The sequence below is a fragment of the Gossypium hirsutum genome, chromosome A05, assembly GCF_007990345.1.
Source record: "Gossypium hirsutum isolate 1008001.06 chromosome A05, Gossypium_hirsutum_v2.1, whole genome shotgun sequence".
In the NCBI taxonomy this organism is placed as follows: domain Eukaryota; kingdom Viridiplantae; phylum Streptophyta; class Magnoliopsida; order Malvales; family Malvaceae; genus Gossypium; species Gossypium hirsutum.
Genome location: NC_053428.1, coordinates 102,096,147 through 102,124,027, shown reverse-complemented (window position 1 = coordinate 102,124,027; position 27,881 = coordinate 102,096,147). Strand labels below are relative to the sequence as shown.

Below are 27,881 nucleotides of genomic sequence, written 5' to 3'. Positions count from 1 at the left end.
AAAGATCCTTGAAGCCTAAAACAATCACTCAGTAACACAATTTAGCAAATTAATCAATAGAACTTCCCGATTACTCATTTAATACCTAAATCGAAAGTTTCGACACGAAACCTTCAAACATCCCAAACTTACCAAAACTTTACCAACAATCACGGAGATTGTCTTGTTGCTATTCCTTGTTGTTAATAGCCGTGCCTGTTAGGTGAATACACAATCATTAAAAAGAGATTCCTGAAACTCACAAAAATACTCAGTTCCAAACAATTTACAAAGTGAAGGAAAAATCGTAGAGATGCTCGCATTGACAGCTACTTACCGACAGCCTTCTGACTAGTGACTAACATCAAAACTTCCATTAATCCCATATTCCCTTACCACTTCCGGTTAACAAAATAATCAAAATCAAAAGAAGGAAAAAAATAAAAATGACAAAAAGAAGAACAAAAATAATAATAAAAAAGAATGAAGAAGAAGAAACTATCGTTAATTAATTTCCTAACTTCCAAATAGATTTCTAGCATTTGATAAAAATATTTTCCTAATGTATATGATGGGATTCAAACTCAAAACCAAATAGAATACAGACAGATGCTTAACCAGTGAACCAACAGGCTCATTCTTGTCACAATTTCACACTGAATCGAACTTAAGTGGGTAACGCGTGCTTATGGGTTGATTTCAAAAACAACAAAACTTTTAATGATGCGACTCGAACTCTAAACCTTAAACTCAGTCGCAAAACACAGAACCACAGATACAAAAATTAATTACTGCAAAATCTCACAATTAAATTCTTAAAATTTTAGGGCGTTACAAATTTTTAATCTAATGCATTGATCAAGTAACCAAATAAACGGATAAAATTTAACTTCTATTAAAAGTAAAACTCTCATTGTCTTAAAGGCGGATGGATATGGGGATTAGGAAGAAATATTGGAAGTTGCAGTGTACTTCAAGCTAAAATTTGGGCCATTTATGATGGTCTTCATTTAGCTTGGGAGCAGGGGCGTAGCCAGGGGGCTGGCATGGGCCCCGGCCCCCCCTAAAATGGAAAATTTTATTTTAGGCCCTTGAAATTTTTTAAAAATTTTAAATTAGTAAAGGTAAAATTGCACTTTGGCCCTCACTAAAATTATAAAAATTAAATTTAATCCTTTACAAATTATAAAAATATAAACTATAAAAAATTAAAATTTCATCCAGCCCCCCCTAAAAAATTTTTCTGGCTTCGCCCCTGGTTGGGAGGCTAAATGGATGAATATTATTATTGAAACAGATTGTGCATATCTTATTATTGAAACAGATTGTGCATATCTTTCAAAGGTATCCATTGAGATCATAAAGAACATTCCAATAGGGACTTGATTTTGCGGATCCAAGGATTATGTAGGCGTGAGTGGCAAGTGCTCATAAAACAAGTACCTAGAGAGGTGAATCTTGCTGTTGATATTTTGGCTAAACTGATGAAAGATTACCCCTTCAATGAGCAAATCTTTCATGTGACTCCTCCTTCGATTGATGACCAGATTCGATTTGATAAATGTGTTTGGTTTTCCAATCGGGATTCTACTTATAGTTTGTAATTAATACTATTTCTCTTGTTACCAAAAAAATTAAGTCACATAATTTTAAACTTAATTGGGTGTATTAAAAAATATATATACTCAATAAAAGTTAATCTCTCGTGCTCTTAGCTTTGGGGAGTCCATCGCCAGCGGCGGCGGCGCCAGGCTTATCCTGTTATATTTGTGGTGGGAAAATTAGATTGTTCGAACACACACAAAAAGCAACAATAATTAATTTCATATATTTGCTACATTCGTTGTCAAATTAAAATTTAATTTAATGCAGTAATATTTAGCTATGTAATTAAGTGATTCAAGACCAAGTATCGTCTTCATATTCAACATCATTCATTTTTTATCATCTTTAAATTAAAATCTTGAAAGTGATCCACACATATTGAGGAAGATTATATAGGTGGCACTTTTTTATTTTCTAATTTGTTTCTATTTTCAAAAACTGTTACACATATATATATGTCGAAACCCTTTTTTATTTTGAAAATAATGGGGATCGGCTTTTAAAAAAACAAAAATGCGGAGTCGCCACCAATCTCTTGATTTAGGTGTGATTGGGCCACCTACTAAAACGTTTTATTCAATTAAAAATAAATTTGGTTCACGTAAAATAAAAAAAATGGGTTCGGGAGTCGGTTACGCATAAGGAAGGGTTAACACCCTCATTACGCCCAAAAATTGGTACCAAATTGATTTGATGCTATGCTTATACCAAAAGGTTTTTAAAGAAAAGATTTTTCAAAGTATGATCTTTTTTAAAAAGTTTGAATAGTTCAAATTAGCGGTCAAAATTCTCTCGTTTCAAAGATAAGCAATATCATACCCAGCACGATTGGATACGATCCTTTATACCTTTAAAAAAATACGATTGATTTTTGACTTTTGAAAACTCGTACACTAAAATTATAAAAGGTTATCTAAATATTTAGTTCACCAAAAAAATCATACCCAGCACGATTGAGCACAATTTTCTGAATTCCTAAATATTGGATATTGCCTTATTTCAGAATTTTTGAATAATAAAGAAAATTAGAAATTTGCTCAAAACACGTTTATTTGTTTTAAAATAGATGAAAAATTTAATGCATTGTATCGAAGCATTCGCATAGGAAAGGATAAATGAACATGAAATAATATGATGCAACATGTAATGGGCCAAATCTGCCCGGGCCCAAAACCAAAATAAAAACATAACCCAAATTAAACCCAATAAGCCCAAATCAGACAAAAAAAACACTAAATTAAAATGTCCAATTCAAATTACAGCCCAAACTAACAAACACCCCATGGCCCAAAACAGAAGCATAGCCGGGAACCCTAGCAGCTTCTGCTTGCGCCGCAACAGCCCCGATCTCCACGAACTCCGTACGCCCCACGCCCGTACATGCCAGCTGCCTTGCCACAATACCTGGTACCTGCAAAAAAATGAAGGAATGACAGCAGCACAAAATAGCAAAAATGATGTATTTTTATTTTTTATTTCGGCTATATAAAGCCATACAAGGTTATTGTATTGCCTCAGGTATTTTTTAGAGATACTACATACTCATATTGAATAGAGAATTCAAAAGCAATTTTTTTGGAGAAGGTGATTTTTGATTTAAATCTCTATATGCTTTTTTTCTTTCTTTGTTCTTCATTCTTTTGGGTTTATCGTTTTTATGTTTGAAAGAAAATAAAAAGAAAAGGAAGAAGTTCTTACCTGGCAAATACGCCATAAATCTCCTTTTTGCTTTGTTTGAATCGAAGCCAAGAAGAGATTTCAAGGCTGAAAAATCATTCCCCAAGCTTGAATGTGTAGCTTAGTGTTTGGGAGGGGGGGAGAGAATCGGCCAAATGAGGGGAAAGTATGGGGTATTAGGGTTTTTGCCTTAATTGTGGCTTGAAGAAATGGCCAATTGCCATTCAATTTCCTGCCATTTTGAAATAAATTGAAACGGTGGTGTTTAAGAGTAGGGACCACGCGTTGATCCATGCCAAGACCCAATTTGTGCATTTGTATGTCAAATAGGAAATTTCCACGATTAATCCCTCACTTTTTGCACCACATTTCAGCAGACCCCCATTGGCATCCATGTGTTTTATTTTAATTTTTCCCAAAAATTTGTACACTATTTCATTTTAGTTCGCTCCAAGGTGCAGCGTTTTGGGACCTGGATTATTTCCAGTTCTAGTCCCTGTACATTTATATGCTTTCTACTCTTTTTTTAACTATTTTATTTGTAAATTGTCCCTTTTATTTTAGATTTAATCTTAATTTGGTCTTTTATTTGTATAATCTGCTAATTTAAAATACTTTTAATATTTTTGTATATGTTAATTTATTTTAATGATTTTATTTGTTTTCATTTGTTCAATTATTTTGAGGCTTCTTTTATCTTATTATTTTTACATTTTGCACAATATTTTTTTTAAAAATATTTTATACATATTAGTATACATATTATTCTCATTGAGTGTTCAATTTATAATGCTTATTATTTTGAAGATTCACAATATTTTTGTACATGAGTTGAACCATCTTAATAACTTTAGTTTGTTTTATAAAATCATCATTTTAAAATTCATTTCGCATTAAGCTATTTTAATACTTTTATATAACCTCTTGTTTAAATATTTATATATATATATGTTAATACATCTATTACTTTAATAGATTTTTCTATTTAAAATATTTCTTGCTTTATGATTCATCAAGTATTTTTCTTTATGTATATATGAAACTATTTTAGGAACTTTATCTTTGTATTTATAAAATTATTATTTTGGAATGTTTCTTTATATTATATTATTTTTATGTTTTAGATAGTATTTCATTCAAATGATTCATTATATATATATTTGTACGTATATAATAAAAATAATTTAATCTTGTGTACATTTCTATGATATCTTTACAAACAAGTATTTCTAAGTTTATTTATATACATATATATATATGGTTTGTAAATCCATTATGTTTTAAAGATTATATTTTATTATGCATTTTTATTTATTTATTTATTTTTTGTATACTTTACACATAATTCAAAATTTTCTTACTTACGTGTAAATTGTCAATTTTAAACCAATATTCTTCAATACTTTGCATATCATTCGATTTAAAATATTCGTCCTATAACATATGTTTTAGTAATTATGTATATATATTTTCAGTTTGTTTTTCCAAATAGTTTTAAGTTCATCTATTTATATATTGTGTAAATTATGTGTTCATTTATTTGTCATTATTTTAAAATCGTTTTATACCACATTGGCTTCTAATTGCTTTTTTTTTTACATCTTACATTGATTGTTTTATATCATGCTATGTATATTATTGTGGCATATTATTGTATGTATTGCTTTGTTGTGTTGTATTGTTATATTATTATTTTCGTTATTGTATTATTATATCAATTATTTCCCATGCATGATTGTAATCGGGTTATATTTTTTAGGTTAATTATACTTAATTGTTTATTTCGTAGTTGATTAAATAAGACACATTATCCTCACTCATCAAATATTGTATCTTATGCGTGTGTATTATCCCATATCATTATTTTCCACTTGGTCTACGAAATGTGGTTTTATAAGGTCCAAATCTTCAAGATTATTTTTGTTTTATTTCAAGTAAAATTAATGCGATTTAAGCTATTTTCATAATTATTCATTTAAAAATTATTTAAAACGAAGGCAATGCTCGATGTTTGGCAATTCGGGAATCGTGCCCTATCGTGCTGGGTTGCGATTTTCCGTTTGTTCAAAATAATCGAATATTCCTTTGGAATTTCACTCATGTCTTTAAAATTTCTTTAAAACGAAGATAATGTTCGATGTTTGGCAATTCGAGGAATCGTGCCCTATCGTGCTGGGTTGCGATTTTCTATTTGTTCAAAATAATCGAATATCCCTTTAGAATTTCACTCATGTTCTCTAAATTCTAAAATAAGGCAATGTTCGATGTTTAGAAATTCGAGGAATCGTGCCCTATTGTGCTGGGTTTCGATTTTTTCGTTGGACTAGATAATTGGGCATCCTTTTGCGATTTTCGACATATAAACTTTTGGAAGTCAAAATTTATCATGTTCTCGAGGATATAAAGGATCGTGTCCTATCGTGCTGGATGTGCTGTTGCATTCCTCTGAAACAAGGGAATTTTGACGACCAACTCGGGCTATTCAAATAAAAAGAACCACATTTCAAAAACTCTTTTAAATCTCAGACATAAGGACGGTATTTAATCAATTTGGTACCAATTTTGGGCGTAGTGAGGGTGCTAATCCTTCCTCATACGTAACCGACTCCCGAACCCGTTTTCTCATATTTATGTAGGCCAAAATCATTGTTTTAGTAAAAAAAATATTTTATTAAAACCAAATTTTTAGGTGATCCAATCACACCTAAATAAAAGATTGGTGGGGACTCCACATTTTTCATTTTTTAAAGTCGATCCCTGTTTTTCTTTAAATCTAAAAATGGTTTCGACACAACAAGTCACAATTAATAAATCCAACAATTATATACAATTATTCTAAGTAAAATGTAACCAAATTCTTAATCATGGGTGGTGAACAATCAATACAAAAATAATATACAACAATAGTTAACAGGGCACAATATAAAACGATCCACAAAATATGTACAAAATAAAATGGAATTAGAAACTAATATAGTATAGGACATTTTCAAAATAATGATGAATTAATTAACACACAACATAAGTTGACAAGTTGGTATGAAAGCTAGGGATATATAATTGTTTGAAATAAATATTGTAGATTAAAATATTTGAATTGATTAATATGCAAAATATTTTAAACACAAATTCATTCAAAGATTGACAATATATATAATGACTTAAATAATATATTACATGCAAAAGAAAGAAAATACACGATGAGGTATAGTTCACATAATAGATTTTTTTTGAGACATGCACATATGATATAGAAATAATTATTTATATAAACAAAATATGAAATTAATAATACATATAAAATTAGATTATCTTATAAATTATATACATACTATTATACTTAAAACATTTAGAAGAGATACTAAATAAAATACTAAGATAATATAATATAAAGAAGCGTTTCAAAATAATAATTTTATAAACACAAAAATGAATTTCCTGTAGCACCCCAAACCCGGCCCAAACGTTAAGGCCGAATCCGACGTGCCACTTTGAAGTCAAAAACCCGTGTTCTCTTTTTAGTGTTTTAAAAAGCCGACTTTTGTCAAACTAACCAAGTGAATGGAAGCTGGGCACCAGGTAGGTATCCATAACAGAGGAGGTGAGCCATGAAGGCTGCTTAAGTACCAAGCTCTCCGATTGGATCCAATCCTAGACATGTCCACATCCATTGCCACACTTGGTTATAACAAGTTGAAATTTCTTTGGTAAATCGAATATTCATGACGTCGTGTTATTTTAAAAAAAAAACAAGTATCATTTTGAAATCACGCCCTAAGTCTAGCCCATTTGAATTAGTATCCATCAATTTAAAGTTGTTTTTAATAATATAATCCCAGAAAAATCAAATAAGAAAATAAGGTCAAAATGGCCTTATTACAACCCAAAAATTAAATAGTAATTAAAAATAACTTAAGAAAACCAGTCTCTTTTTTTCAAACCCAAAAGTATTCACCATGGCCACTCTGAATCCCCTCCGGCTCCAAGTCACCCACATCAAGGCTCACCTGCAAGGTTAAAGAAGGGGTGAGTTTGGGGAAATTCAGTTTGTAAGGAAAACCCATTCAAAGCCCAAGTCAGCTCAAGCCCATTGGGCCTAAGCCCATTCAGGTAACAGTGGTACTGGGCCAGAGCCCTTTTCATATTACAATAAACTAGGCCTTAGCCCCTTATTCAGATAACAGTATCGCCCATAGGCCCATTTCAAAATACATGCAACATCAGTAAACATATGCAAGCCCATTTGGGGAGACTACTCAACCCACCAACCACTACACTCCACCCGTACCAGCCATACACTCCATGTGGGGAATAGCTCAACCCACCCAGCCCAACACTCCACAGTTGCAGCCTTGCTGCTCAGTTAACAGTAAATTGAGGCAAAGCCTCCAGTACGTGGACAAGCCACTTTCAGCACTTCCTCCGTCAATATCCCAGTCCCATGCATCAGATAATAACAACATGGCATGCAGTAAATAACAACAGTCAAACATGCATTTAGGTCAATTTAACCCTACGGGTATTTCGGTAATTTATCTCCTAGGGGAAAACTATAAATTTTCCACTTTTAAAGGTATTTCAGTAATTTATCTATTTTAGGGTTTTTCATGCATATTCCTACCTTTCACGTACTAACAGAATCACTACCAAGGGTTCTTACCAAATTGGGCCTGTTGGCCCATCATTCCAATTTTGGCCCATTAAGCCCAAAAATATCGAGGGCACAGAAATCATGCACTTTGCAGTCCAAACATTGCAGCTTACCAAAAACATTAATCGATTTACCTCACGAGCATTCGCATACTCGCAAATCTACAAAATACCGATTTTCGGCATTTCGGCTTTTCGACTTTTGCCGATCTAGACTAAGAAAGAGGGTGTTAGTTACACACCTGTTTGCAACGATATGCTGACGAGATCCACACACGAACCGCCTACAATTGGATTACTAACACGTTAATCTAACTATTCAAATACAAACTACGTATTAACCCCTTACAATATTCGGCCAACCACACCTACAGGTCATAGTAAGCTTATAAGAAATCAATAAGCAACTCATTAACAAATTTTTGTCAATGTTTACCACATAATCATAATTTCTCTGCAAGCTGTCTTCCTGAGCAACAATCACTAAATCATTTATAACTGGAGCTACGAAACTCCAAATCAAGTGCTGTTAATTTTCCCTGAAAATAGACTCATATATCTTCTATCCATAAAATTTTCAGAATTTTTGGTATGGCCAATCAATACCAGATTTTTCTTAAAGTTTCCCATGTTTCACTGTTTGACTAATCTGACCACTCTTCATTACAAATCAAATTTCTCATTGTACAGAATTCAAAATATGTTCTCGTTTATTTATTTTGAAACTAGACTCATTAAGATTTAATTACATAATTTATCCAGCTTCTAATTCATCTCCCACAATTTATGGTGATTTTCCAAAGTCACGTTACTGCTGCTGTCCCAAGCAGATTTATTACCAAATCACTCTTTCACATCTAACTTGCATGCTTGTTATTTAAACATGTATATCACCAACCAATCATCACATATCTATGATTTTACTTAAGTATAATCTTCATTTCATCATTTTAAAGCACAACATGTTAGCCGATTTTTCCCCTTAGCATCTGAGGACTAAAATGTTTGGCTCAACTTCACCTATCTTCCATTTTTCATCAAAAGAACATGAAACAACAACCAAAAACCAAAATATGCTTCATGAGTTAGGGTAGAATCAAGAAGAACTCATGAGCATCAAGATAGAAGCAAAGTACCAAGAACTTACCTTCAATTTTCCCCCCTCCTAGTGACCGAATATTCAAGGGTTTGCTCCCCTATTTGCTCTCTCTCAAATTCGGCTATGAAGAACAAAGAATGAACAAAAACCTTCCTTTACTTCCTTTTGTTATTCTTATCACTCAACATTTTATGACACATAAATGATATACTAATATTTGTGCCATACTCATGCCATAATTCCAATAAAAATATGCCCATAATGCTTACCATGCCCATCATCCATTAACTATTAAAATGCTAATGCCCATCATCCATTAACTATTAAAATGCTAAAATGCATACATTATCAACTATCCATCACCTTGGCCGGCCACTACATTAAAAGTGGGGAATTTGACATGCAAATCCTCCTATTTTGCACTACTATTTATTTGGCCACTATAAATTAGCCTATAGCATTTTCAAACATTTTCACATAGGTCCTATTTCATAATTTCACTCCCTTTTTCTTATGGAACAAAAATTAACTAAAATTACCGGGTTCTATCTTAAGCTTGGGCCTTCTAGAGGCCCACTAACATAATTAAACCTATGCCAACATTCACAGAATTCGCGAAAATTGGGGCGTTACAACTCTACCCTCCTTAAAGAAATTTCGGCCTCGAAATTTACCTAATCCAAATAGTTGAGGGTATTGTTGACGCATAGTCTCTTCTGATTCCCAAGTAGCTTCTTCCCTTCCATGATTACGCCACAATACTTTTACCAACGGAACCAACTTCCTTCTTAGAACTTTAACCTCTCCATCTAAAATTTGTATGGGTTCTTCCTCAAAGGTCAAATTAGTCCTTACTTCAATCTCCTCCACTGGCACAACATGTGAGAGATCCGATCAATATCGTCTTAACATAGACACATGAAAGACGTCATGGATTCTGTCTAACTCTGGTGGTAATTCTAACTGATACGCTACTGGCCCTACCCGCTTAAGAACTCGATAAGGCCCTATAAACCGCGGACTCAATTTGCCTTTCTTGCCGAATCTCAAGATCTTCTTCCAAGGTGAAACCTTTAAGAAAACCATATCCCCAGCTGGGAACTCTATCTCTTTGCGCTTTAGATCCGCATACGACTTCTATCTATCAGATGCCTCCTTTAATCGATCTCTTATCAACTTAACCTTACTTTCAGTATCTGCCACCAACTCCGGTCCAAGCACTTGTCGTTCACCCAACTCTGTCCAACACGTAGGCGTACGGCATCTCCGCCCATAAAGTGCCTCATATGGAGCCATCTGAATACTTGCTTGGTAGCTGTTATTGTATGCAAACTCCGCCAATGGCAAGTGTCCTCCCAACTCCCACGAAAATCGATGATACAACCCCTTAACATATCCTCCAAAATCTGAATAACCCTCTCCGACTGTCCATCTATCTGTGGGTGAAAGGCAGTACTGAAATCCAAACGTGTACCCAATGCCTCCTGTAACTTCTTCCAGAACCGAGATGTAAACCTAGGGTCTCGGTCGGAAATAATCGACACTGGCACTCCATGGAGTCGCACTATCTCTGCCACATACAACCTAGCCAACTTTTGCAGGGAGTAATCAGTACGAACTGGTATGAAATGGGCAGATTTTGTTAACCTATCCACCACTACCCACACAGAATCTTTCTTAGTGGGTGTCAAAGGTAGCCCACTCACAAAGCCCATAGTGACTCTCTCCCACTTCCACAATAGAATTTTCACCGGTTGCAGTAATCCAGAAGGAAATTGATGTATGCGTGTATTGTATGTGTGTATGCGTGTATTGCAGTAATCCACAATAAAATTTTGTAGGTACATCAATGGCTTTTATAGCCAGATTTACAAAATAAATAAAAATAAAAATAAAAAAATCCTATTTTCCTACTGTCATCTGCTATGAATTCTGTTATTGGCTCCTTCTGGTGTGTTCTTTTGCAGGCTCGGTTGTACAAAGGAGCGGGGAGACGTGCGAAGGGGGCCGTGCGAGAAGCCACTCGTGGGAGCCCTAACTCTCTGGCCTATTCTGGCACGTTCCAGAAGCTTCTAGTGCTGCTGAGATAATTTTGGGTGTATTGAGCCTCGAGTTTTAGTGTTTATTTAATTGGGCCTCGAGTTTTAGTGATTTTTAGTATAAGCCCGGACAAAAATTGGGCCTTACAATATATATATTTAATAAACATTAACATATACTTCTTCTATTATAGAATATTCAAAGGTTTAAATATATTAAAAGTTCTTATTAATTCTCATATTAATTTCGAAGACATTGAGTTCCTATATGTTTTTGCCATTAGTGTTGGTAATGTGGCATTTATAAAAGAAAAAAATTATATTTTTTTTTTAGATTTTGACTTTACAATTTTTATCAATTTCACTATTACAATTTAAAAATACATAAAAAATTTAAATATATATTTTTTTCATGTTTTCAATTAAAAGTTCTAAAAATATAGAAAAACCTATATATATTATATAAAAAATAAAATGGGATAAATTTCAAAAGTATATAAGAACTTTGATTAATGCGTAATTGTATACATGAACTTTAATTTGGTGCAATTATACACATGAAATTCTAATTATAGTTCAAATGTATACTTGAAACTTTAATTTTGATTTAATCACATTTAAACAAATATAAAATGATATTATATAAATAATTGTGTTAATAATTTACAAGAATTTGATCAAATCAAAATTTCATGTATAAAACTATACAAAATCAAAATCCATGTATAATTTTAATATTTATACCAGAATAAAAGTGTACATGAAAATTTAAAAAAAAAACTTAAAATTTTTAAAAATAAATAAACTATTTGGAACAGGCTCTAATTTCGAAATTAATGAAGAATTGGACTAAAATATTTGGCAAGCCTAATAGTTATACTTCAATCCCTATTTAAAGCCCAACATTGAAATGGGGTAGGCCTGGTTTGGTACTAAACGCATACAAGAAATTAATAGAAATAGGATAATCATCCAATCGATTCAAGTCGAATTTGAGTAAAAGAAGTTTAAGTTAGTCAAGTTAATAAATTATATTTTAACAAAATTCAATTTGAATTGAGTTAAGTTATATGAAACTTGAGTCAAGTCGAATCAAATATATTTATTCGCGTTAAATTTAAAAATATAATTAATAAAAATATTAGATTAAATATATATAATTAATCAATAAAAATTTTCTACATAAATAAAACATAATCAAATAATTGATACAAGAAACAAAATCTAAATTAAATTAAATAAAATTTTTAGAAGTGTATAGTGGAATATGATATTTTAGGCTATCAAATAGATCATCATTCCACTGATTAAAAAAACATGTACAAGTAATCCGGTATATACAATAATACCCATCACAATCAGAAAAACATATCAAGGAGGAATGAAGCAAAGACAGGATGGGGTTTCTTGTAGAAAGGAAGTAAAATTTAAAACAGCCTTACCTTCTTTTCTTTTCTTTTTTTCAGTTTAAGAGAGGGTAAAATGACGTCGGAAGATGTGGCTGGGCTTAAAATTTTGAAATTATGCCTTTACTCCAAAATCACATGGTTTTGTTTAATTGATTCTACGGATATTCGAGTTGTAATAATTAAACTTGATTCAAATTTAAAAAATTGATTCACTTATTTGAATTGACTTAAAAAATTGAATAATTCAAAATTTAATTTTTTTAATTTTTTTTAGTCGATTCAAGTTTTATTCACTCTTAAATAGAAGAATTCTAAGAGCATACAAGATTCGACTAATTTGAAGTAAAACAAAAAACAAAAAAACAAATGAAGTAAGATTAGTTCATTGAAATTTAATGGTTAAAATAAAATTAACTTGAGCCTATTGATATTTGAATTCGAATATAAAATAATTTAACTTAATTGATTAAAATAATCAATTTTAAAAATTAACTAAGGGATACTTGTTGCTTTTATATGTTATGATTCTAATATAATGTAATTTTTCATAATGTGATTATTAGAAAAGTTATTTTACAAACTTTTAATATATATTAAAAAGTATTGACTAAAATCCTGAAAAAATTATATTATCATTCAATAAACACTTTTTGATAATTAATGAAATTATTCTTATTAAATAAAAGATAGCTTCACAATAAACTACATTATTAAGAAATATTTGCATTGAATATTAAATAATTATTTTTCAATTAGTAATTTTTAATTTTTAATTTTTAATTTTAATTTTAATTCACACTAAAATTATTCTAAATTTATCTTACATGTATTTTTAAAATATAATCATGCATATACAAAGCATGTATTGTGGAAGAAAACATGTGCGTACGGGCACACCCACCCACATATATATTAGTTTTTTTACCCATAACGCATGAACTGATTATGTGGATTAATTAAAATATATTAAGATATTTTTTTAAAATTAAAATGTTTTGCTTAAAATTTTATAAAATCATATGCAATAACATAAATTGTTTCTTTCATTTGAATATATAATATTAAAGTAATTTTAAAAAATAAAATATAAATTTATATATCCATAAAAAATCCAAAAGTATTATTGCAATATGAAATAGATAAAAAGTTTATAATTTAAATAAATAAATGTGATGTTATATTTATTCCATAAATTCATAAATTTGATTGATTTAATTTAATTTAAATAAATATGAAAACAAATTAAAAGTGAATGTAAATTAAAATTGTCAATATCCATGTAATGAATAAACTAAATGCTAATGATGAAAAAATTGGATAGTTGACTTTCATTATTCATTAGAGCTTCCAAATTTATCCAAAGATAAATTATTTATTCTATGAATACTGAAAATTATGGTGTCAAATTAATGTTTTTATTATATATATATTTCAATGTACAAAGAAAATGTGTATATTTGATGAAAATTATTTAATTGTCCATTAAGGTTATTAACATTCATTTATGATAGTATATTCTAGTATCTACCCAAAGGAGAATTAGAATATACTTGGATTGTTTGTTTGAATTCATAAAGTAATTATATTTAAGTATTTCAGAATTGTTTTGCTTTTATATATTATTTTTCAACTATTTGTCTTCATTCACAAGCTTCAACTGTTACATTATTTAATGTGTTATACTTCTCTGAATGGAATGATCAACTGTTACATTATTTAATGTGTTAAACTTCTCTGAATGGAGTGAACAAATTAAGTCTCATTTAGGTGTTCAGGATCTTGACTTGACACTATTAAAAGATAAACATGCTACTATTACTGCCTCAAACAATGAGGAAGAGATGTTATACCATAAATAATGGGAATGATCAAATAGATTGAACTCGTGTTTTAGCAAATGACTATTACCATCAACATTAAGACCACAATTTCACAAACTAAAAGCAAGAAAGAATTTTCTTATGTTTCTAGAAGAACGTTTTCATTCTACAAATAAGTCACTGCTGGTACTTTAATGGCACAACGCACAACCATAAAGTATGATGGGTCGAAGGAAATACAAGAACATGTCATCAAGACGACTAATATTACAACAATGTTAAAGGCCTTAGGGATGATGGTGGATGACTCTTTTCTAGTGCAATTCATATTGAACTTACTACCTCCAAATTATGGGCTATTTCAAATTGACTATAACTGTAGCACCCCACACCCAACCTGATTGTCAGGCCCTAATACGAAACATCACATTCGTTGCCGAAGCAACTTGAACTAGCTCTTCTTTTAATAAAAACTCAAGCTTCACACGTTTATCATATTATTTACGTCATTCGTTTCAAATATAACAAGTTAAAGTGACCAAATATCTTAAAACTACTTAAAAACAAGTTTAAGAATATCAATTAAAAACAACTAATATTAGTTCCTATTCAACATCAATGCAATGTTCTATTACTACCATAATTTACAATCATTCTTATTGATCCAAATTAGTTTCAAGTTAATTAAATCGCTTTTAAAATATTTTCAAACAAGTTCTAGGTGTTTGGGGATGATCGAGACCAAATTCGAGTCTCCGAGGCTTTAAAATAAGTTAAAAAATGGGAAGGCCCTGTTTTAAATACTTGTATCGGTAGAAGTCCTTGCAACTATTCATTTTTTGCTACTGACTTACTTGTACTAATATACCTGACCACTTGTATGGGTAGAAGTTTGCCAAAACCCAAAAATGAATTAAAAAACATGCCTAGTTTGACCCAAATACCATATCATATCCAAACATTACAAGACATATTTATCAAGTTCTAGACACCATGTTGAGAATGTTTAACACCCTAAATCACCTATTCACAAGTATGATCAAAACCTTACAACATCAAGTGTCAAATTCACTTTCTTAGCAAACAAGCAATGTCTTAAGCATAGTGTAAACTAGTAGATTATGCATGCATCCCAATCCCTAGTGCAACACATATATGAACACCAAACATATATGATCATGTTCATATTACAAGACATTAACATATTAAGCACCATAATATCAAAATAAGCTCAAAGACTAATCTATGATGCTAAGTACATGTCAACTTGTTTACAAAACATATAAAAAGCTATACAAACTTTATTGAGTCGAGAATTAAGTCTTGGATGCTATCACACTTCTCACGTCCTCATGATTTAATATTACCTATGTACAAAAATAAACAAACTATACGTTGAGTAATTGGGCTCCATGGTGCTAACATGATTTGAAACAAACTAAACAACTATAATCAATTTAAGCATATACATTTATATGTAATTCAAATGTAGATCATAAAATGTCAACACATCTTGTCTCATGCCTTATTTATCATGCTTTCATGCTTGATTAGCATACCACATGTTGTTACTTTGGAATTCAACTATTATACCTTTTCAATTATATGTATCTATAAGCATATCATTTATACATATTCATTTAATATATTGTATCATATCATCTCAATCATATGTATCATTTGACATTTCATAATAATATATTCATTTTTCTCATTTCATAATCGAATCTATTGATTTTTTTTATAACCATATCGACCTTTAGGGGCTCAGATTATCCAAATCATATGATCTTTCACATGTTATCTTTCAATGTTTAAACATACATATGCTCAATGGAGTCACCAGAACACTTAGTGGCGTACGACATGTACCGAAATTGAAGAGGAATTTGATTTCATTGAGTACTCTTGATTAAAAAGGGTACAAGTACACAACTGAAAGTGGGGTTTTAAAGATTAGCAAGGGTTCCCTCGTTGCGATGAAATGGTAGAAAAAGACCAACAAGTTATATGTTTTACAAGGTTCAACTATTACTAGTGATGCAGCTGCCACTTGACAATTTTTCGTACTGCACAGCAAAACAGTATTACAAAACGGATGAATAGAACAATTATAGAAAAGGTTCAATATATATTTTTTGATTAACTGGTCTTTGTCTATTGCCATTGAGAAAAAGACTCCACAAAAGGTATGGTCTACTAATCCTGTTGATTATTCTGATTTGAATATTTTTGGGTGTCCTGCGCATGCTCATGTTGATAATGAGAAATTGGAATGTAGATCCATTAAATGTGTTTTTCTTGGTTATAACGCTAGTGTTAAAGGATAAAAGTTATGGTATCCTGAAAATGGAAAAGTTACTAGCAAAGAGTTATTTTTTATGAAATTGTTATGTTGCCTAACTTATCTCTTAAAGTATTTTCCAATAAACACCAACAAAGTCCAAGCACACATGTGAAGCAGGTAGAGCTACTGATTGATCCAAAATCTACAACAAAGTCTACTCCTCATGTTAGTACAAAAACTCAGAGTAGAGTTGCTTCTTCACCACAATATTCTATTGCCAAGAATAGACTTAGAAAAGAAATTAAACCTTCAAAGAGGTATGCCGAGACTGATCTAATTGCTTATGCTTTAAACGTGGCTGAAGATACAGATGCAAATCAAGAGTCATCTACTTATTCTGAGATAGTTAACTGTGAAGATTCAGGAAAGTGGATTTTTTCCATGCAAGAAGAGATGAAATCGCTCTGTAAGAATAGAACATGGGATCTAATGAAGCTTCCTAAGGGTAAAAAGGTTGTTCGTTGTAATTGAGTGTTCAATAAGAAAAAAAGGGACCCCAGGAATTGAAAAACCCATATATAAAGCAAGTCTAGTATTGCGGTCATGTATGATTTGGAGCTTGAGCAATTAGATGTAAAAACAATATTCTTACATGGAGAACTTGAGAACGATATTTACATGCAACAACCAGAGGGTTTTATAGTCTCAAAAAATAAGGACTATGTTTGCTTATTGAAAAAGTCCATTTATGGCTTAAAATAATCACCAATGTAGTGGTATAAGAGGTTTGATTCTTTTATGACTACTCATGATTTCAAAAGAAGCAGCTTTGACAGTTGTGTTTATTTTAAGAAAAATAATGACGGTTATTTTGTGTATCTACTCCTATATGTTGATGACATGTTAATAGCAGACAAAGATGGAAAGATAAGAAAGGTCAAAACCCAGCTTTTAAAAATTTGAGATGAAAATTTTGGGGGCAGCAAAGAAGATACTTGAGATGGAGATTCTCAAAGATAGAAAAACATGTAATTTGTACCTAAGTCAGAAATGGTACATTGAGAAAGTTTTTCGTAGGTTCAATATGAAAAATGCCAAGCCTGTTAGCATTCCATTAGTAGCCCACTTTAGACTTTCATCTGCTTTGTCTTGGCAATCAGATGATGAGATTCACTACATGGCACGTGTTTCATATTCTACTGCAGTGGGATCTCTCATGTATGCTATGGTTTGCTTACGTCCAAATTTATCATATGCAGTTAGTGCAGTTAGTATATACATGGTGAATCCAGATAAAGAACACTGAAAAGCCGTTTAGTGGATTTTCAAATACTTACGAGGTACTGCTAATGTTTGCTTACATTTTGGAAAAACTAGAGATAGAGTCATTGGGTATGTTGCTTCTGATTTTGTTGAAGACCTTGATAAAAGAATATCTCTCATCGGGTATGTCTTTACTATTGGACATTGCGCAATCAGTTGGAAAGTCACTTTGCAAACTACAGTTGCTTTGTCTACTACTGAAGTTGAGTACATGGAAATTACTGAAGCTTGTAAAGAAGCTATTTGGTTAAAGAGACTCTTTCGTGAACTCAGTAAAGACCTTTAGATCAGTACAGTGTTTTTTGATAGTCAGAGTATCATCTTCCTTATGAAGGATCAAATGTTTCATGAGAGAACAAAGCACATTGACGTTCGGTATCATTTTATACATGATATTATTATTTGTGGTGATATTGTTGAGAGCAAAGTTAGTATTCATGATAATCCTGCAGATATAATGACTAAATCACTTCTTAAAACCAAGTTCGAGCATTGCTTGGACTTGGTTGGTGTTCATTATTAAAGAATACCTTAAAAGAGTTTCGTGAAAGAGGAGGAGAACTTGTTTGTTGAGAGTTCGTTGTGGAGAACTTGTTCATTGAGAGTTCGTGGTGGAGAACATGTTCGTTGAGAATTCGTGTCAATGTAGAGATTATTAAAGTTGTGTGATCTAAATTCTAAGAGATTGCTTTAAACAAAATATATTTTCTTTCTAGAAGATTTAGCATTTATTAGTATAATATATTTAGCATTTATTAACATAATATATTTGACACTAATTAGAATTAGGTTTTTTCAACCTATAAATAGATATAGTTGAAACTCATCTTGTATAATTCGAATTCGACATTAGTGAATTTTCTTTTCATTTACCTGTGGTTTTTTCCCGAAAGGGTTTTCATGTAAAATTTGTGTGTTATATTTTTTTTCTTTTTCTTTGCGATCTTTCTATATTTTCATTATCGACGTTCAGTTTTTAACAGATAGCTTAGTTTCTTGCAAGTTGACAATGTGACCATTGAATTTGATTGCCTCAATGTCATTTTTGGGCTCAACGGTGTCTCTATATCTTATACTGAGATTGGACTAATTATTGCAGATTGTGTAGTCTTAAAATCTCATTTTTTAAGTTTTGTCCTTCAATTGGAAGGTAGGATCGTTAATAGCGCAGCTCATTTGTTAGCTCCAGTAGCCTTATGCTATGCGAATTCTTGTATCTGAGATAGTAGTCCAAATTGCACCTCTCATGTTGCTGTTTCGAATACGTTTTTGTCTTCCACAACTCAGGTTTTAAACAATTAGGGCTAGATGTACCAGATAAGTCTATTGATTTGGGTCTTAAATATTTGATTTTGATTTATATTTGCTTTCTTGTTCCGGTTATAAAGATAGTTTCTCTTAAAAAACCCCCCAAAAAAGCAATATACATAGCATGTTTTGAAATTTTTATACTAACTTAACGTTGAAACCATTTATATGTTTTTTTAAGTAACAATTTATAAGTTTTGACACAACCTATTAGTTGAAAATTTATAAGTAAAAAATACATGCCCGTTCTTGACATTTTTGAGGCCTTAGGCAAAACAATAAAATGGGATTTTAGGTTTTTAAAAGTTGGAGAAAATCTTTTTTAGGTCCTTCAAAGTTGGTAAAAAAAATTTTGGGCCCTTAAAAGCTAAAAAGAAATTTTTTGGGCCCCTTAAAAGTTGGTAATTTTTTTTTTATTTTTAAAAGTTAAAAAAAATTTAAACCCCTTAAAAACTGAAAAATAATATTTTAAACCCCTTTTAGTTTTGGACCTTGAGCGGTTGCATCTCTAGATGACCTTAGGGTCGGGCCTCCAAAAAATTTTACCAAAAAATTTTAGAATGTATAACTCTATATCATACATGGAGTCAAAAAATGAAATGGAAACTATATTATATTATTATAAGGTATAACTTTTCGTTGAAAAATATGGAATGTTTTGAAAAGTATATATATATATTATAACAATTATATAGCTTAACTATTATTAAAAGAACAATTATATGATTGTCGATTGAGTTTTAATTTAATTGATATTGACATTGTTGTTAATATAGACGAACATACGTTGAAATATATTATACTCTTATTTAAGGGTTGGAGAATGACTATGAATAATTCTAAACATTGTATAAAAAAAATATATGATAAAAATTTATAATAAAATCAATGCTAAAAAAAAGAATTATATGGCATAACAATAACTTTTAATTCTAATATTTAGCATACAAAGAACAATTTCTACTTTAATGATCTCATATTGATTGGCATGATTTTAAAATTAATTTAATTTTGTTTGAAATTTAATAATTTTTAGAATATATATTTTTGGTGAATTATAATAATAAGGTAAAGTCCGAACAATAAACGTGATTTATGCGATTCAAACTTAAATTATATTTAGAAAAGTGAACACTCTTAACTATCAAGTCATCATATGAGGTTCAACTTTTAGAATATATTTAATAGACACAACTTATTCTTTTTAAACTAAAAATATTTTAAATTTAATGTTACGATATAAATATATAAATAGTAAAAGGGCCCATGTATTCTATTTACAATAAAATAATACCGTGTGATTAAAGAGGTGATCCACTTGTCACAAATTCTTTTGGAAGAACCACTTATCACAATTTTAACTACTCCATATAAGATATATTTCATATTTGCTTCCAAACCTTACCATAGTACAACATATATATATATATAGATAAGATTAAGACGTTTTTCTTTTCATTCACAAATTGTGTAAATCAATGATAATAACCTTTTCAATAATGTATCAAAACGATTTTTAATTAAATTAAAAGAATCGTTTTCAAACAAATAATTGTATTTTTTTTATAGTTATTGGTTGCTATTTTAAATTTCGAAAAATTTAATTAAAAGTATGATTCGTAATTCGAATTTAATTTATAATTAAAAGAGAAAATATTTAATACATTATCATTAGAATTTAAAATTTTTATAAATAAAATTGAGTTGATGACAAATGTATATAGAGTATATTAAAAAAATTTTAAAAATAAGACATATGGCAAATTTATAGCTTTATTTATAAAATGTAATACAAATAAATAAATAGCCACCTTAACTAAAAATGCTAAATTCACTATAGTCTAAATAAAGAAGAATTAAACCTTGAGCTTTCGGATAATATGTGCATAGCTCAAAAATAATGAAAATGAACACAAGTATCAGTGTTCCGTTATAGATTTAAGTGCATGACCCAATGCATATTGATACAACTTATACCGTGATTTATTCATAAAATCCAATGACAGAATACGAGTCCATCAAGTCAAGCTCAACTTATAAGAATTTTAAATTTGAGTTAAAATTAGAGACTCAAAGTTTATGTTGAGCTCAACCGATTGATTAGTTTCCATCAATCTGATTTACATACTAATTTAATAAATGAATATATTAAAATAAAAAATTCAGCTAGGCGCATGAAATTTGAATCAACCTTAAATATTTTTTTGGGTGGAAACCTTAATCACTTGAGGTTTCCCTTGTACCAAATAAAAGAATCGTGGTCCTCAAATTCAGGAGATTCCATAAGCTTTTTAATCATTATAAACGAAACCCAGGAAACGAAAAGTTCCACATAAAAGATAAGTCACACTGCTCATATTCATACAAACATTCTTGCAAACACATGCATACAACACATTGGAAAACAAGGCAAATAAATATTCGAAATCACACCCATAATCAAAGGATCTAAGCACGTCGAGCAAGGGCGACACCTGCTAATATAATCACCAGTGTCATAAAGATGACTGCTACAAAGGATCCAATTAAAGAACCCGAAGAACGCTCGCAAAAGGAGTGGAATTGTCTGCAGAATGAGAACCAATTCCAATTGGGATTCCCTATATGTGCTAAGTACACAATCGCTGCCGCCGCTGAGGCTCCAGCTGTCAAAATAACCAACATTGCCTACATCACACAATCACCTTCTTCCCATTAGAAATCTTAAGATATCCAACGGATGATATTATTTAATCTGAACTCCAATAGTAATGCTCGGTTATTCAGAAAGTAAATTAATATGTATCTCTAAAAGTTCAAAATATTACCATGTCGAAGAACATCAAGATGAGCCTAGTCCTTTGAGCACTGCTCCTTAGGATGTGGAAGAATGAGAAAGGGAGAGAAAGCAGAAGATAGGCGCTTACAATTCCATTTGCAGCCACAAAGAAACTGACATATGAGACACCATAAATGTTATAAATTTCGGACACATAAACAAAACATGTTATTGATGCTTGATTGAAAGAGAAAAGCCACACACATGAATGCTGGTATGTCTCTGTATCTGGCTTTGAACTGAGTAAAACTATTAAAGAAGGGCAGCCTTTGGTTAGTTGTGGCCATTGCAAATGCACTCCCCAAGGTTCCTATAAGTGCCAGTATCCTGAAAATCAAGTCCATTACTGATACACCTTTTTGCACTGCATGACTCTTTCGCTCAACACCATTACCCTTCGCCATTTCTTTCTTTTTTTTTTTTTTGTTGGGGGGCTGTGGGGGGAGGGGGAGGTATATCAACTTTGGAATTTGGAAGTGTTTTTTGAGTTTGTAAGTATTGAAGTTGATAAACTTAGGGAGATATAAAGCTAGGGTATTTATAGATGCATGTCTTGAAAATGTGGTACTAGTAGTGTCATTCTCCTTAAATTAAGAGAAGTTGTCTAAACCCAATGTGTGGAATAGAATCATGGAGTTCTTTATATTAAGAGTCAACTTTTGTTTTATCTCTTTACTTAAAAAATGGTTAAATTAATCTTTATATATTAGATTAAAGAGTAAATTGGTCATTTTTAATAAAAATTTCATCCATTTGTACTATTAAAGACTGGTGTGAATAACAAAATAACTATAGACAAAAACATTTGACATGCTATATGTATTTCATGGTAGCATACGAGATCAATTTTTAATGGTAGAAATAAATTAAATTTGTAACAAAATGACCAATTTACTCATTGATCTAATATTTATGGACTAATTCATTTATTTTTTAAATAAAAAAAATAAAATACAATATAATTTGTAATACAAAAACTTTTATGATATTTTTATCATGAAATTAAGTAACATCTTTTAGATTGATGTGAAAACTAATATTTAAAATCTGAGTGAATTTTAAAGGCACTAACTATACGTATGAGAAAGGTAAATCTTGTTGACTGAGAGAGAATGTCATGGCTTTAAGGAAAACTCGGTCATGTTTTTAAGGAAAACTCACAAATCTCACATTAGCTATATATTAGAAGATGGTTTATTTGATTCACCAAAAAAAAAAAGGTTTATTTGAATATATATATATATATCAGCCAAACTTTTTAAACTTTGATATCGATCCTTTTAAATATTTTAATTAATTAAATATTATAAAAAAAATATTTAAAATTTCTTGTAATATATTTTTAAAAAATTTTATCCATAGAAAATTTTAAGGGTAAGTTAGCAATATATGCCATTTTTAGAAAATAATTAGAGTTTTAGGTCGATTTTTTCTATATTTAGAGAAATAGGCCGATTTTGGAAAGAAATAGAAGGATGCGTTTTCAATTGAGATGGCAAAAAAAGCACCCTACTGGACGCACTTTCAGCCACCTCTACTGAAAATGCGTCTTCCAGAATGCATTTTTAGGCAACAATAACTTTTCCCCAACAGTAAAAAAATCCAACAGCAATATTATTTCCAACAGCTTGTTTATTTGCTATATAAACCAAGCCATTTTCTTCCTTTTGCATTCAAATCTCATTCTCCTAATTCTCTCAATTCTCTCAATTCATCTATTCTCTCAATTCTCTCAACTTTTTAGTTTTGAATTTTTCATTCAATTTCTCTCAAAGAATTGTTCTTTTAATTTTACATTTTGTAATTTCTTTATTTTTAATTAATTTTTATAATAGCAATTTCGCTTATTAAATTTTCGGCGCCCAATTACAAACTGTAAGAAAATATTAAATTTTTTAATTTTTAATTTTCTATGTTTATATAATTAGGCCGCTGATTAAATTTTAGATACGTACATACACAATTTAACTGCGAGGGCACCGCGTGTTATTAAACAACACTTGCAAGAGGCGGGATTCTTGCACGTGTCTCGTATGCTCGGGGGGACTAAATTGGATATTGCACTTATCAGCGCTTTGGTGGAAACATAGAAACCTGAGACATACACATTCCATCTTCCATACGATGAATGTACAATTACACTCGAGGACGTAGCTTTACAACTCGATTTACCGATAGATGGGCCAGTCGTTATGGCGGCAGTGGGCGTTGGCGATTAGAGCACGATTTGCGAGCAACTATTACAAAAGGTGTCAAACAAGACTTTTGGTAGCCGAATAGAGATGAAATGGTTGAATGAAAATTTCAATTATATCGAAAATTTCGTGAATGCCGTTGAAAAAGAACAATATGCCTGAGCATTCATATTGAGGTTAAGTAAGGGTCTTCTGATGCCGATAAATCTCGAAATCTGGTACATTAAAGGTGGCTACTACAATTTGTCTACTTGAAAGAAACGGGGAAACTCAGTTATGGATCAACTTTGTTGGCGATATTATACCGAGAGATGTGTCGAGCGATGCAACCACAAAAAATTAAAATTAATGGTTGTATACTCCTTCAGTCATAGGCATGGTACCGACTACCATTTTTACATCCCCAAGTAAACGCCCATCATTCTTTCCCACTCTTAAAAAGGTAAAATTCATTTGATAATATAGTTATCATAATATTTTTTTCGTTATTATATTTTTGAAATAACATATTATTTGAATAGGTGGAAAAATGAGGAGAGTCATACAGGTATAGCGAATGAGTTCGAAGATATTCAGCTACTATTAGATCAATGATTGGAAGCTGGTGTTAGTTTTTGAAATTTTAAATTATAAAATATTTACGTGAGGATTTGAAATTTAATATTAGGTACTTAATAAAATTTATAAATTTGTCATACATTGATTTGAGAATTCAAGAATGCATCTCAGCCGAATTTTTTATCAATCACAATATCTGACGCGTCAAGGTGCCATTGATAGTTTTCACGATGATCGAGATGCACAAATTCGGTCGAGTGATGTGCTAGTTTAGATTTAGGCAAAATAATCTGTCGTCACCCTAGGACATCGAAGAACTGCATAAGGTCGACTTGCGGGGGAGAACCGACAAAGACTGGGAGAAATTCCACGCCAAATATATCTACATTTGGGAGCATAGGTATGATTTCATTCGTATGAGTGAACCAATTCTCGCATCGGATTTGGTGATCTCTCTAGATTACATGACATAGTGTAGACATCACTGTAAGTCATATATATTGCCAGAGGAGGAAAAGACTAGACAAAGTTATTGCAGGAGGCCAAGATGAACCGACATGAATCCTAGGTTGGGAGTACATGCCTCGATAGAGTCATCATCAACTCCAACCCCACATGAGGCACCAAAGGGTGCACGACCTCCCAGTCAGTATGGTTGATATTATTTTGGAGCTTTCACTAACCCTATTTTTTACACAAGCACCACAATGTGCACCATCGTACCATGTATTAACACCTTTTACAAGTGTATTTTTTGCATCACCTTAATCCCTAGCACCATATAGAGTGCCAATGTTGACAACAACACTGACATATCTACTATCTCCAACAATTCGAACATTTTATTCACACTCGGGTTATGTGATACCATATATTTATCAGTCAATAATGTCTCAAACACCCTCAACATCGTTATTCTACCGAGGTGGCTCATCTTCACAGCCACATATTACTACAATCGAGGATATACAATTGCAACCTAGGACGACACGACACTCAAGGACGGTTAAACAAGATGAAGATGAAGAAGATGAGGAGCCGAAACCCCAACTATGAAGAAATCCTCCTCACGACTAACACCTACTGGATTATGGTACACATTCGGCCCAATGATGCCGATGAATTTTTCAAAATTTTTGTCATGTAAATCATCATTTACTTTGTTAACTAGTCATTTGTATTGTATTACATTTTTTTCCATCCATAATGTACTTATTCCAATTATATAAAAAAGTTAATCTATTTTATTTTGCATCAATAATATACTTATTTACAATTTAAGAAAAAAATTAAAAAATTGGGCTGTTGTATTTTTCATATCAATAGTATATACTTATTTATAATTTACGAAAAACGAAAAAAACTATTTATATTATATTCTATTGTATTTCACATCAATAATATATCCATATTTACAATTTCCCAAACAATGAGAAGCAATGAAAAAATGAACAAATTGTTTGTTTCTTTCTTTCTTTTTCATATGTCTATCAAAAATATGAATAAATGTGTTAATCAGGTCTTGTCCTTAATGTTTTCCCTAAGTGTGTGGATATATTGACTTAGTACGCCTTGGATTCCTACAATAACTGCATAACCTCGATTGGTCTATCCTCTCCTGAATATCCATAATGTCACGTATCCAAGTAGGATTCGATCAACCTTTTGGCTTGTGACACAACCTGATATTCATTACCAACTTGAATGGAGTGCTCAATACAGACAGCCACATACTTTCAATTGGGATCGATGGGAATTTAGATTTGTATACTTTATATATGTGTTTTAGTTTGTACACTTTGTCAACATAGCTCATGCAATCTAGACATGTTGAGTCACATGTAGAAATTACATGTGCACATGAAAAATGAAGTGTTTGAAATCCCCCACAGTCGCAAGTCCTTCATCCAAGGTATCATGGTACAATCCCCCAATAATACCATCATTGGGTCTATAGAACTCCGTAACCTCGAAATATTTGATTTGGATGCGAGTGACATACTGTAGACATAGAATTCGCTCTTTCTGTATTTTCTCTAATTTCTTTCATCACATTTTCATACCAAACATGACTGTCATTTATTTGTCCAACATATTTTTCCGCTCACTTTGGAAATAAAGCTGCTAAGAGGAAAAATATTTCTTTGACCGCCGAGGTTATCAACAAATGATGCGTCCCCTTCAATACGAAATTTGTGCATTCCACTAAGCTCATTGTCATGTGCCCATATCGCAGACCTTTATCATATGATTGAGTCCACAAATCCTTAGGTATCTCATCGAGGTATGTAATCCCGTAATTATTTATAGGTCACAAGTTCTCCAACATTTTTTGGAAACGATGTTGGACGAGCTTATACCCTGTCGAAGAAAATAAAGAGTATATCTATAAATGCAAATATTGTATGTGTTAAAGAATGATATAGAAAATAATGGCAACTACATACCCATGTTAATAACATGTTACCGCTCAGCATCCTTATGATAACAACCCATGTAGTTAGACCCTATATGTTGAACATAATACTTATGGTGTGCATAGTCTCAGAGGCTTTCACACCGTTCAATTACGACCTGTATTTTGGGTCTCCTATTGGAAATGGCACATATATCGAGTTGCAGCACAACATGCCTTCTCAATTTAATCAAGAAGAAATCTCAATTATCAATAAATTCTCCTCATGTTATTACAAAAGCTATCGGCAGGATTTTTCAATTTCCATTCTATGCAATAGCCAACGATAATCAATACTCATGCCTCCCATACATGAATGTGTCACCAATTTGTAATAATAGCTTATAATATCGAAACATTACGATGCATAGCTTAAATATAAAAAAATATGGGAAACTCTTTTCTCTTGGACAAATCGATCGTGGAAATGTGTATGCTCCATTTGTAGATCGGTTACGGTACTTGGGACATAATGATTCTATACTTAACACCATTGCCACAAACCAGTATGATTTACCCTGCCTGTTATGCATATTTTCCATAACCTTCTATTTTGCGACTCATGCCTTGTTGTACGACACGGTGTAATCGTACTAACTATAGATATTAACAATCAAAACTAGCAAGGGAATCCTAGGACTCACTTTCACCTTAGGTAA

General features: G+C 31.3%; 1 protein-coding gene and 1 long non-coding RNA gene across 2 annotated transcripts; both read right to left on the bottom strand.

The window, feature by feature from the left end:
* Window positions 1–2,670: 2,670 nt before the first annotated feature.
* Window positions 2,671–3,484, bottom strand: LOC107949405 (uncharacterized). Its single transcript, XR_001697734.2, has 2 exons — window positions 3,283–3,484; window positions 2,671–2,995 (listed from the first exon to the last, which is right to left on the bottom strand). It is a non-coding gene; the product is annotated as an uncharacterized lncRNA (long non-coding RNA).
* Window positions 3,485–21,465: 17,981 nt separating this feature from the next.
* On the bottom strand, window positions 21,466–22,571 carry LOC121229607 (casparian strip membrane protein 3). Its single transcript, XM_041114305.1, has 3 exons — window positions 22,219–22,571; window positions 22,004–22,127; window positions 21,466–21,863 (listed from the first exon to the last, which is right to left on the bottom strand). The coding sequence occupies exons 1-3, from the start codon at window positions 22,416–22,418 to the stop codon at window positions 21,645–21,647; spliced, it is 543 nt and encodes a 180-aa protein (XP_040970239.1). The 5' UTR covers window positions 22,419–22,571; the 3' UTR covers window positions 21,466–21,644.
* Between the last annotated feature and the right edge of the window lie 5,310 nt (window positions 22,572–27,881).

Coding starts and splice junctions, on each gene's coding strand:
- LOC121229607 (XM_041114305.1), bottom strand. CDS start 22,418: ATGGCGAAGGGTAATGGTGTTGAGCGAAAGAGTCATGCAGTGCAAAAA. Junction 22,128..22,218: donor AGAGACATACCAGCATTCAT/GTGTGTGGCTTT, acceptor CTCATATGTCAG/TTTCTTTGTGGCTGCAAATG. Junction 21,864..22,003: donor TCTTGATGTTCTTCGACATG/GTAATATTTTGA, acceptor TGTGTGATGTAG/GCAATGTTGGTTATTTTGAC.